General features: G+C 42.2%; 2 protein-coding genes across 2 annotated transcripts in view; one reads left to right on the top strand and one right to left on the bottom strand.

The window, feature by feature from the left end:
* The window catches only part of LOC138967258 (nuclear pore complex protein Nup155-like), a 56,106-nt gene extending 50,050 nt beyond the window's left edge, over positions 1-6,056 (top strand). Inside the window, exons 30-34 of the mRNA XM_070339780.1 lie at positions 360-480; positions 849-959; positions 1,312-1,448; positions 3,545-3,651; positions 4,294-6,056. Coding sequence (XP_070195881.1) covers positions 360-480; positions 849-959; positions 1,312-1,448; positions 3,545-3,651; positions 4,294-4,432 — 615 coding nt within the window. The 3' untranslated portion in view covers positions 4,433-6,056. The remainder of the gene's footprint in view (positions 1-359; positions 481-848; positions 960-1,311; positions 1,449-3,544; positions 3,652-4,293) is intronic.
* Positions 6,057-6,210: 154 nt separating this feature from the next.
* LOC138967278 (armadillo repeat-containing protein 7-like) lies at positions 6,211-12,630 on the bottom strand. The gene is made up of 7 exons (XM_070339811.1): positions 12,360-12,630; positions 11,935-12,033; positions 10,926-10,994; positions 8,243-8,309; positions 7,860-7,930; positions 7,385-7,476; positions 6,211-6,798 (listed from the first exon to the last, which is right to left on the bottom strand). Exons 1-7 carry the CDS (start codon positions 12,466-12,468, stop codon positions 6,688-6,690), a joined length of 618 nt encoding a protein of 205 aa, XP_070195912.1. The 5' UTR covers positions 12,469-12,630; the 3' UTR covers positions 6,211-6,687.
* Between the last annotated feature and the right edge of the window lie 70 nt (positions 12,631-12,700).

Raw genomic sequence — 12,700 nt, 5'->3', positions numbered from 1 at the left:
AGTTCTGACATTTGATAACTTTGTGTAAGCCCTCTGGTCTGATTTGGTTGACACTTTTATGTCACATGCATACATACACACACACACACACAAACATGCACACATGCATGCATGCACAAACAAACGCTTGCACGCACACACACACACACACACACACACACACACACACACACACACACACACACACACACACACACACACACACACAATTAATTGCTCTCACACACACTCTCTCTCTCTCTGTAATATTTGTGTACATGAGCTTTGCAGTGACATTTTTTGAACACCGCGGTTACACTGTACACTGTTAACTCTAGCTGCATCTCTCTTTAAACTGACCACACTTGATTGTCGGACAGTTGTACGAAGAGTTTGCTGACCGCTTTGACCTGTGGGAGTGCAAGCTGGCCATCGTGTACTGTGCTGGGCTCTTCGACAGCGCTCTCATCGAGAACCTCTGGCAGAACATCATCAACAAAGGTGAGAGCTTGTTTCTTGAATCCTCTCTCTCTCTCTCTCTCTCTCTCTCTTACATTACGACAGTGGTCAAAACTTCTGGCAAAAAAATCATCACCAGAGGTGAGCGCTTGTTTCTTTTACACTTTCGTTTGCTTACCTACCCAGACACACCCTGCCTTGACTCAACTGCATATCTTAGTGCCATGTCATTTGTGCTCTCTCGGTCTCTTTCTCTCGCTCTCTTCTCTCTTTCTCCCTCTCATTCTCTCTCTCTGGTTCTGTGCCTAGTAACCATTATGAAGAACTGTGCTTTTGAAACAAATTGCAACCATGTGAAAACAAGAAGGCCCATATTGTCATGATAACATTGCTCATGTTTTTGTTCCCAGAGCTGTCAGTAGCAGGAGGTATTCGTGGGGGCGACCACCTGGCGGGTATCAGTGAACGTCTGGTGGCCATCATGAAGAACTATGTGTCTGCCGAGCGATACTTCCCTGTGGGTGAGTACTGTATTACGATGCAAACTGCACTGTAATACCTTCACAGGCATCACTGCAGTTTCTTATGTTTGCTGTTTCCCATTCTCATGAAACTATTAAAAATGTTTATTCTTGTGCAAGATGGCATAAATGCACATGTGGGAATGTTAGAAAGTGCTGCACTTAAACTAAAACACCATATGGTATGCTGAATATTCACAAACAAATCTCAGCTGCTTCACTTGAGGCTTCTTAAGGGTTGGCAGATGCTGTTGCTTGTCTTGACAGCCAAATCTCTCTTCTTGTCATTGTGATTTTGAGTTACTATTGGACCTTTGACTTACCACGAAACAACCTGTTTAACTGTTTGTAGCGTTCATCCTTCGTCACCTGGAACAGAGGAGCTGTGAGATGGGCCTCAACCAACGCTGGGTCTTTCTGGCCATGCTCAACATCGGGGTGCCGCCCGCCAAACTTCTGGAGCTGTATGACCGCCTCTTCAAGTCACGGGTCAGTGGTTTTGTATGATCTCTTCTTTATGGGCATTGGTGTGAAGATCGTTGTTTGTCAGTGGGAGGTTTGAGCATGTGTGAATGCTTATATGTGTGTGTGTGTACAGGCAGGGTGTGTGTGTGTTTGTCCAGGTTTAGTGTGTGTGTGTGCAGACAAGCTTAGTGTATGTGTGCGTGTCGTGTGACATTGTGTTTACAGGGAAAATTATTGCTGGCATACTGTTGACAGCAGCTTCAGTTACCTCTGATGAACAGTATGACATGTTAACCCAGTTGAATTTGTTGAATTGAAGCATGTACTGCCCTGTAGTTTAACAAGGGATCTACTGTACGGGGGAAACACACACCACCACCCCACCCCCCCCCCCCCCCACTTTTAAGACCTAAAATCTGAGAAATTAGGTCTTGAAAAGGAGGAAGTCTTAAAATGCAGGTAATTTTACAGAGGTTATGAAAAGAAAATCTAAAAAAGCAAGGTATTAAAAGGGGAGTACCACTGAACTTGTTTCATCATGCCATGTCTCACATGTTTCATCATGCTGTGTCTCACATGTTTCATCATGCCATGTCTCACATGTTTCATCATTCCATGTCTCACATGTTTCATCATGCCATGTTTCATCATGCCGTGTCTCACATGTTTCATCATGCCATGTCTCACATGTTTCATCATGCCATGTCTCACATGTTTCATCATGCCGTGTCTCACTTGTTTCATCATGCCGTGTCTCACATGTTTCATCATGCCGTGTCTCACATGTTTCATCATGCCATGTCTCACATGTTTCATCATGCCATGTCTCACATGTTTCATCATGCCGTGTCTCACATGTTTCATCATGCCGTGTCTCACATGTTTCATCATGCCGTGTCTCACATGTTTCATCATGCCATGTCTCACATGTTTCATCATGCCATGTCTCACATGTTTCATCATGCCGTGTCTCACTTGTTTCATCATGCCGTGTCTCACATGTTTCATTATGCCGTGTCTCACATGTTTCATCATGCCATGTCTCACATGTTTCATCATGCCATGTCTCACATGTTTCATCATGCCGTGTCTCACATGTTTCATCATGCCATGTCTCACATGTTTCATCATGCCGTGTCTCACATGTTTCATCATGCCATGTCTCACATGTTTCATCATGCCATGTCTCACATGTTTCATCATGCCTTGTCTCACATGTTTCATCATGCCATGTCTCACATGTTTCATCATGCCATGTCTCACATGTTTCATCATGCCATGTCTCACATGTTTCATCATGCCATGTCTCACATGTTTCATCATGCCGTGTCTCACATGTTTCATCATGCCGTGTCTCACATGTTTCATCATGCCGTGTCTCACATGTTTCATCATGCCGTGTCTCACATGTTTCATCATGCCGTGTCTCACATGTTTCATCATGCCGTGTCTCACATGTTTCATCATGCCGTGTCTCACATGTTTCATTATGCCGTGTCTCACATGTTTCATCATGCCATGTCTCACATGTTTCATCATGCCATGTCTCACATGTTTCATCATGCCATGTCTCACATGTTTGACCAACGATGAATGTTTGTGGTGGCAGGACCCGTTCTGGCAGACAGTGGGCAAACCCTACCTTCTTCTTCGTTCATGGGCTGAAACTCCCACGTTCACTCACGTTTTAGCACGAGTGGATTTTTACGTGTATGACCGTTTTTACCCTGCCAGGCAGCATACCCAGATTTCGGGGGAGGCATGCTGGGTATTTTCGTGTTTCTATAACTCACCGAACTCTGACATGGATTACAGGATCTTTTCCGTGCGCACTTGGTCTTGTGCTTGCGTGTACACACGAAGGGGGTTAAGTCACCAGCAGGTCTGCACATAAGTTGACCTGGGAGATCAAACAAATCTCCACTCTTAACCCACCAGGCGGCAGCGACCGGGATTCGAACTTACGGCCTCCCGATTAGGAGGCCGACATCTTACCACCAAGCCACTGCGCCCGTCCGGCAAACCATACCACCTGCTGTAGTGTAACTAGGGATGTACATGTCTGTCTGGCCAAGCTATGTCTCACCTGTTTCACTGAAACTGAATGATTTTCGTGACAGGATCCATTCTGGCAGACAGTGGGCAAACCTTACCACCTGCTGACCGTGCTGAACGCACTCCTCTCTCACCTGGCCGACAACCCCTCCCTCATCTCCCCCTCCGACAGGTGAGACACACTTCATTTTCATTTCACACACTGTACCATGTTTTACCTGTGCCAAGATACCACGGGTCACCACTCACGATTTCAAAAGAATATTGTTTTTGCCTCTAGATTTTAGTTCTCCGAAGGGAAACTCTCTGTACACTTCTTTGCTCTTATGGGTGTAGATATTTTAGGATGTTAAGACATGTGGAGAGAGAAAAAAACAGGAAGTTCTTTTCATCCAGTTTTTTTTGGATCTGAAAAAGTCACTCTCCCTTTTTGCTGTCAAAGGAATGAACTCACAAGGCACATATACATGATGACCATTCAGGGATTCAAGACCTCTTTCACGCAGTCATTGTGAATTTAGCACAGATTTCTTTGTTTTTGAGAAACAAAGGTTGGTAAGCGCTCTAAATGCATACGCCGTGTTCAATAGAGTAAGTGAGAGTAAATTAGAACCAATCTCCTGGCATCTGCGAGAATAACAAGCATTACTTGAATCTGATTGATTAATAGCTTTGGACAAAAGACAATGCTTATGAAGTGTTTTTGCAGCAAATACTGAATCTACGGTTAAAACCATTCAGGTTTTCAAAGTTACCTACAGCATTATATGCCAACCTGGACTTGTGATAAATTTATTTTGTGCTTGTTTTTCAGACGGCGGTTCAGCATGATCTGTCTGGACGCAGTGTCCAGCTATCTGGTGGAGCTCCAAGCCATGACCGCAGACCCCAACAGTCGTCTCCTCATCGGAAAGTTCAAGGGTGTTCAGGCAAAACTGGAGCGCATGCACTGAGTTAAATGCAGACAGACATTAGATGGCAAAGACAACGTTCGTCTCCTCATTGGACAGTTCAAGGGCGTGCAGGCAAAACCTGAACACACACACTGAGTTGTCTGCGAAAAAAATTGGATGGAGATGATGAACATTTTGTATCTGTGCCAGTTATTCTTGCAGAAGTTATTTTCACCAAATTTATGCGGAACAGAATATTAGATGGAAATGGTGAGCATATACTGTAACTGTGCCAGTTTTCTTGCAGAAGTTATTTTCACGAAATCTAAGCAAAAGCATTTCACTGCCGATGGACATTAAGATGGAGAAGATGATCCTTTTATATCTGTGCCAGCTATTCTTGCTGAATTTTTTTTCACCACATTTAAGCAAAAGCGTTTCACTGCGGAACTGGATATTAGATGGAGATGATGAACATATACTGTATCTATGCCAGCATGGAGCTGATGAACATATACTGTATCTATGCCAGCTATTCTTGCAGAAGTTATCGTCACCAAATCTAGGCAAGAGCATTTCACTGCGGAACTGTGGTTGGTGTCCGAAGTGAGAGACGTGAGGGTTGCAATGTCTGAAACGTAAAGAGGGCCAAGTCTTGTGGAACCTGCATTTTAAGACCTCAACAAATCTGAGAGAATCGAGTCTTAAAATGGAGGGAGTCTTAAATTTAAAATGGGGGTAAATTTGCAGAGGTTATGAACACAAAATCTGAAGAAAAAAAACTGGGTTTTGGACAGGGGGGGGATGTTAAATTGGAGGGCAGAAAAGGGAGCAGTTACAACTGTACTTGCAGTCACCAGAAGGCAGAACTTGTGCTTATTTTCCTTGGTTACCTCTTAAGTTGGCAGCTCTGGTATTCAGGCATTATCCCAGCAACATCATGAAACTTCAGCTACAGGGAAGAGAGAGAGACTTCATATGCAGTTATCTTTCAGATGCAGAAATAATGTGGATATTTAGTGTACAAAAGCACTTTGACATGGACATTTTATTTTAGGTACAATGCGCATGAGTCGACTGGCTTCTGTGAAATGGGGAAAAATAGTATTGTGAAGGGAAAGTGATGAATTTTGTCCTGTCGGTGTGAGGTATGAACGTTTTTAAATGTCGGTTGTATGAAAAGTGTTCTAGAAAGGTGTGGCAGTGTTTTGTCAGGCTGAAGTGCTGTTTATTATTTCAGTTTTACCTCAAGTACCAGCGAGTGTTCATGAGACTGTGAAGCTGTGTATTCTTTGTCACTCTGTATCAACTTTTGGTCAATTAACTGATGGTGCTACATCAGTAACATACTTTTTCTAAAGAATATATATAATTTGAAAAGTGTTCTACAGAGAGCATTACTAGTGATGCTCAAAATCATGTGAACTTTTTGGCCTGAATGTTTAACATTAATTTTTTGTTAGCTCCTTCCCAGCCTTACAGAAATTGAATCTGCTGTAATTATCAAGTATGAAGTGTTTTTTGTGTGTGTTTAGGCAGTGCAGCCAGTTTTTCACACAAAGGGTCCAGCATTATTGAAGGTTTGTGCATGTTGGGGACGTTTTTGTGCGTTTTGTGGACACATCAAAATTGGTTTTAAGTGAGGATGAAATGAATAAAAGTATGTTGTAATATGCACTGTTAACGTTGTTCTCTTCCTCTCTCATGCAGGTCACAGGTTGGCACACACATGTGCACACACACGCGTGTGTGTGTGACTGTGTGAACACACAAGCACAACAGTTAACACACAAACTAACACATACACACAAAAGCAACATAATACACACATCACGAAATTATGTCATCTTATATTTATTGATTGTTATAAGCCAAGGAGTTCGAAACAAAACTACTGTCCTTCCTTCATCAATACAGCCTTTTAGACAGCATGTGTGCAGAGTTCACAATCTTAGAAGAGTGTAAAACAACAACAAAACGCTGCCCGTGTGTTAACTTCTAACCTTCTCAAGCTCATCCTTTGCCTGTGCCAACATATGTCAGCGGCAAAACAGTTTGTCCGACTGTTAGTTCCCTCCTCACATCTTTCTATCAGCTGGATGTCATGGGAGTACAGTCTGTGGACAATTATAGTAGCTCCATCCTGCTAGCTCTCTCCTCAAACACAACATCGGGGCACCCTTCTCCCTGCTTGTGTCTACCACAAATGTTGAAAGCAGCTTCAACCTTGATGCCTGAGATGATAGATCCACAGTGACATACTGCAAGGAACAATGAATCCCTGTTCTGTTTTCCTCAGCAGATGCTTGAGTCTATCAAGATGTATCAAGGCTCGTTTCGTCAGATGGCTGGGCTGGTCCATGCTGGATGCTCATCTGCTGTTGCAGTTCTTGTGCAGCCTGTATCTGATCTTGGCTGCAGTAGTCCTGTGCACAGCAAACCAGAAAACACTACTTTCAATCCTCTCTTCGCTTTGGCATTCATAAGATAAGATAAGATTTCATATAGTCCTGTGAGGTTCATGCACCCACTCAAACAAAAAAAGCTAAACATTAAAGAAAACCTGTTAGTCTAGCAAAAGGTAACAATAAAAATGTACTCACCCGAAACATGGACAATCAAACATAAGAACATGTCTTTGTCTTGGGTCGATACTGGTACATGTTTTCACGTTTGATTGTCCATGTTTCTGGCAAGTATGTTTTTACTGTTATCTTGTTCATTAGTTCTCCTCACCTGCCGTCTTTAGTTCTTATTCAATATAGCAAAAGGCGAAAGCAAAATTGACAGTGCCTTGCACAGCAACCTAATCTAGTAAGTACCGGTACATAACATTCAAGGTGGATGAGGAGATTGGGCTAGAAAAGCATATTCTACTGGGACAGTTCCAGAGGGTTCCAGAAAACTTTTGAGTGCAACTATGTAGTCTTTATGCAGACAAATATCTACCTCGCTGTTTCTCTTGTAACACTATTGAAACCAGAGCAGACACTTATTTAGCAGAATAGATACCTCAAGAAATACTGTTGCCAGGTTGCTGAGTCTGGTGTTGGGGCAGGCGGCAAACCTCAGCATACACTCCACAACAGGCAGACTCGTGATTTCTGAAAACACAACATCAAAGTAAAAACACCATCGCCAAAAGCAACAAACAAATCAGCTTAGCAACTTCAGACCAAACACACATGTACTGAGAGCATAAGGCAAAACAGAATCTAGACACAAGTAAATTGTTGTTGGCTTTGCCAATTTTAACTGACTGTTAAACACTTTTTGAACAAAACTGCTTGAAAATGTCACACAGTCTCACAATTTTTTAAAAGTGCAACAGCTCTTAACTGAGTTCAAGTCGCTGATAAGTTGGATGAGAGTTTGAAAATCGCGGGGACTGTTCACATAGCTAGCGTTTTGCTGATTTGGCCCTGCCACTTTCTGGGCGACTTCTAGCTGACAAAAGCTTTAAAATGAAAGAAAATACCAAACTCACCAGCTTGTGACTGTGGTGTGACCAAGTACATGAGGGTTGTGATGGCAGACATCACTGTTTCTTCACTTGCACTGCAATTAATTTACACAAGACACAAGTCAAATATCTTGACCTACATGGCACATGCACACAAGAAAACGCTCAAAGACATGGTTTTAAACCAAAATGCAAAAACAGATTCATAAAAATCATTAATGAATTTGAGGCGGAAAGTCGACGGTGAAGAGACAAAATGCAGGAAATAACTGAGGAAAGATTGGCTCTGCATAACTCTCACTTACTCTTGTTGTGTTCTATGTATATATTTACAGCGCTAATTAAGATCCCCCCTTTTTTTTTTAGATCGTGCCGCAGAGACAAACCCATGCACACAGACAACCCACCTGGATAAACACTTGATGACCAAAGGCACACCACCATTTTCCAGAATGTGTGCTTTGTTTTCTTTATCTGTCAAGAGAAACAAAATATTCATTGCATACTACACATACATGTGTACCTGAAATACTGCACAGAAAAAGAAGTAGCTGGAAAGTCAAACCCAAGGGGTGACAACAACGGACAAGTCACATAACAGAGCATTTTCAAAGACAACTAACAGACAAGTGTAGACATTCACCCCACACTGGGTTAGAACAAGTACAAAATAGATTAAAAAAACAAGAAGTACACAAACAAAACCTTGAAAAGCACCTTATGTTCAACCTTTTGCTAATTTTATCAATCAATCAATCAATATGAGGCTTATATCGCGCGCATTCCGTGGGTACAGTTCTAAGCGCAGGGATTTTTTTAATTTTTTTATTTTATTTTATGCAATTTATATCGCGCACATATTCAAGGCGCAGGGATTTATTTATGCCGTGTGAGATGGAATTTTTTTACACAATACATCACGCATTCACATCGGCCAGCAGATCGCAGCCATTTCGGCGCATATCCTACTTTTCACGGCCTATTATTCCAAGTCACACGGGTATTTTGGTGGACATTTTTATCTATGCCTATACAATTTTGCCAGGAAAGACCCTTTTGTCAATCGTGGGATCTTTAACGTGCACACCCCAATGTAGTGTACACGAAGGGACCTCGGTTTTTCGCCTCATCCGAAAGACTAGCACTTGAACCCACCACCTAGGTTTGGAAAGGGGGGAGAAAATTGCTAACGCCCTGACCCAGGGTCGAACTCGCAACCTCTCGCTTCCGAGCGCAAGTGCGTTACCACTCGGCCACCCAGTCCTAATTTTATATAGATCTATGTCAGGCAGGTTAGACGTGTTGAAGGCAGTTTTCCATTTTAATATATTCATTTAAATGGACAATAAAGTGTTTTTATCCCAGCAAAGCTGGAGGTATCCCACCAACGCTATACTGTAATCGACTTGAGAAATGTTCATACCGATAATACATGATAAAGAAGGATTCGTTGTGCCCGATCAGGGGCTACAGTTGAAGATGGAAGTTCACCAAAAATTGGGAACATACTAACTCAAATGCGGTGGGTGCAATAGGCGCCCCCATTTTTTGAGCAAACGCCACCCAAGGCCGCTTTAGACGGGTAGAAATTCCGTAGTTTCCAAGTCTATGGATAAAGCTCGCGTAAGAAGATTACGTGACAGTCGAAAGTCTTTGACGTCAATTAATGCATCATGACGTCATGCCTCCCTGTAGTCTTTCTCTCTCGCGCGGTGTGTGTGTTCATTTTGTGCACATGTGTTAGTGTTACTGTGTGTGTGTGTATGTGTATGTGTGTGTGTGTGTGTGTGTGCGCGCATGCATGAGTCTGTACTCGTGTGTGTGTGAGTGTGTGTGTGTGTGTGCGTGTGTGTGCGTGTTTGTGTGTAAGAAAGAGAGAGAGAGAGTGTGTGTGTGTGCATGAGATTGTGTGTGTATGTGTGTTTGTTTGTAAAGGTGTCCATCTGTCTATGTGCGTATGAGTTTGTGTTTTGTGTGTATGAGATTTGTGTGAGTCACTGTGTATGTGTGTACGTGTGTGTGAGCCTGTGTGTGTGTGCGTGTGTATGTAAATATGTGTGTGTGTGTGTGTGTCTGTAAGAAAGAGAGAGGGAGAGAGTGTGTGTGTGTGTGCATGAGTTTGTGTGTATGTTTGTGTGTGTATGAATGTGTATACATGTGTGTTTGTTTGTAAAGGTGTGTATGTCTGTCTGCGTATGAGTGTGTGTTTTGTGTGTATGAGATTTGTGTGAGTCACTGTGTGTGGGTGTGTGTGAGTGTGTGTGAGCCTGTGTGTGTGTGCGTGCGTGCATGCGTGCGTATGTAAATGTCAGGCCTGGGAATGATACACCTTTCGTAGTAAATACGACGAAGTCCTTTTCTAATTGTGTAAGAAAAGAGCCTCCGTGTGCCCTTAAAAATGCTTAAAACGCAACATTTGCCCGTCAGTACGCCCAAACCACATTTACTCATTCCCAGGCCTGAAATGTGTGCGTGTCTGTTTGTAAGAGAGAGAGAGAGAGTGGATGTGTGTATGTGTGTGTATTTGTTTGTAAGGTGTGTATGTCCGTCTGTCTATATGTGCATATGGGTGTGTGTTTTGTGTGTATGAAGTTTGTGTGAGAGAGTGAGTGCGTGAGTGTGTGTGTGTGTGTGCATGTGTGACTTGGGGTGTTTGTGTGTGTGTGTGTGAGAGATAGAGAGAGAGAGAGAATGTGGTTATTTATGTGTGTGTGCGTGCATGTATTCGTGCGTGTTTGTGTGTCTGTGTAAGAGAGAGAGAGAGAATGTGTATGTGCATGTGCATGAGTTTGTGTGTAGGGCCTATATTGTGTGTGAATGAGTGAGTGAGTGTATTTGTGTGTGTGTGTGTGTGTGTGACTTGGTGTGTGTGTGTGTATGTATGTGAATGTGTGTGTGAGCGAGAGAGAGCGGATTTGTTCTTCGCTGGGGGTATGCAGTGCCTTGGCATTGCACTTCTACTTAATTGTTATTGTTATAAGTTATACCTCCCTCTGCAGGCAAAAATGTCCCATAAATTTCTCCATACAAGCATTACAACTAACATACTGCCAGAGTTCCCATAGAAAATGAAAGCAAAATGGAATTTACCCAGACACGCATTGCACAGCCCTCCAAGTCCAAACTCAACCAGCTTTTCATCCTGTTCCTCCAGTGAATCTGCAATAATACAGAATGAGGTCATATGAAAAAGTGTTATCAGATCTGTTTTGTTGGTCCGCTGGCTGGACGGTTGGTTAGTTTTCGCTGTTTTTTCCCCCATATTGACCAATTCCGAAAATACCTCTGTCGGGTTTGTAAAGGTTGTGGAAGAGTGAATACCCTTGCCAAACATTGGAGGGGCCAATCACTAGCGAGGGGAGTGTCAGAAACACGATTCCTGTCCACACGTTTTCAACACACCCCTCGCTAGTGATCGCCCCCCCTCCATGTTTGTCAGAGGTTTTGGCAAGAATATTCACTCTTCCACAACCAATACAAAGCCGACAGAGTTATTTCTGAAAAGTTTTGTGTACGTCGGCTGTTAAACACCTGTCAATTGTAGAAAACTGATTGTGATGGGGTCCGGCTGCTGTTGTCTCCTGGTATGCTCTATGCAGTTTTTATAGGGCTGTTGAATTTAATTGCTCTAAGGCCAAAAAAAAAAAAATGTCTGTTTCTGGTCACCCGACCAACCCTAAATTTTGGCGCCGACCCTAAACTTTTTTTTTCTTTTTTGGTGGTAAAGGACAGGGTGAGAAAATGAACAACAAAAACGTGTGAAAACGAAAGTCCGCTGACGATTTGTAAATGTGTTTAGTGTCTTGTCTCTATGTATAGTGAATCCAGTCTCTTTGCGCGATTTTTAAAGTTAGTTTTATTGGTCTACATTTGGGGTAAAAAAAAAAAAATTTAAAAAAAATAAAAAATCCCTACCTACCGACCCTATTTTTTTTAGCCATGTTAACAGAAACAGACAATTTTTTTGGGGGCCTAAAATATATCTCCCCTGTTTGTCTGGCTTTACCTCCAAAGGTGGTTCTTGTGCTTTACACACACACACACACACACACACATAAAGAGAGAGGGGAAAGGGAGGAAGAGATATTTATATACCAACCTAAAAAGAGGTCCAAGATGTTCAGTTCACGCATGAAGGCATAGTTGATTGGATCGTACGCAAAATTCGCCAGGTTTGCCAGTACTTGCTGCTTGTAATCTGCAAATCAAAAATCTTTGGCACTGACAATTTGTTACAAAAGTTTAGCAAAACAGCATACAAATGACATACATGAATACATTTATTTACATTTTATTCATTTAAATTTCTGATCACAGACATTGTTTGCTTGTTTGTTACATTTGAGATTAGTTTGCCAACTTTAAGTACAATTTCAAGTTTTTACATTTTACTTGTACCGTGCCCAATAATATATCTGACTTGAATATCACGCAAGCAGTCAATCCTGAATACATACAGTTTCACTGTACATGTATTTTGTAAACCACACAAACCGCATCACTACACCGTCTGACCAAACTGACCTCCCTCTTCGGTATCCTGATATTCTGTCACAAGGGCTTGCAGGTAATTAAACCTGTCCACACCATCAGGGCCAGTTTTCCGTTCCAAATACTCCTTTGTACTGAACATTGTGTGACTGTGGACACCAAAGTTTCAGACGCTTGAAAACTTCTTCATCAACGTGATGCAGACGCTCTCCAGAAATGAAACTAGAACGTTAGCTTTAGACGGGCAATCAATACATTTGAAGAACTCTGTTAAAGAGTTCTAAATGTATCTCCGAAAATAAAAGGAAAGCAAAATGATGTAAATAAATCAATATTTGTTCCCTATGAGGAGGATATTTTGTCGAAAAAAAAGT

Source organism: Littorina saxatilis, linkage group LG5 (genome assembly GCF_037325665.1).
Source record: "Littorina saxatilis isolate snail1 linkage group LG5, US_GU_Lsax_2.0, whole genome shotgun sequence".
Classification (NCBI taxonomy): Eukaryota; Metazoa; Mollusca; class Gastropoda; order Littorinimorpha; family Littorinidae; genus Littorina; species Littorina saxatilis.
Note: the sequence above shows the minus strand (reverse complement) of the source record. Positions and strands in the feature narration are given on the sequence as shown.

Coding starts and splice junctions, on each gene's coding strand:
- LOC138967278 (XM_070339811.1), bottom strand. CDS start 12,468: ATGTTCAGTACAAAGGAGTATTTGGAACGGAAAACTGGCCCTGATGGT. Junction 10,995..11,934: donor CATCTTGGACCTCTTTTTAG/GTTGGTATATAA, acceptor GTATTATTGCAG/ATTCACTGGAGGAACAGGAT. Junction 6,799..7,384: donor TGGCAACAGTATTTCTTGAG/GTATCTATTCTG, acceptor TGCTGTGCACAG/GACTACTGCAGCCAAGATCA.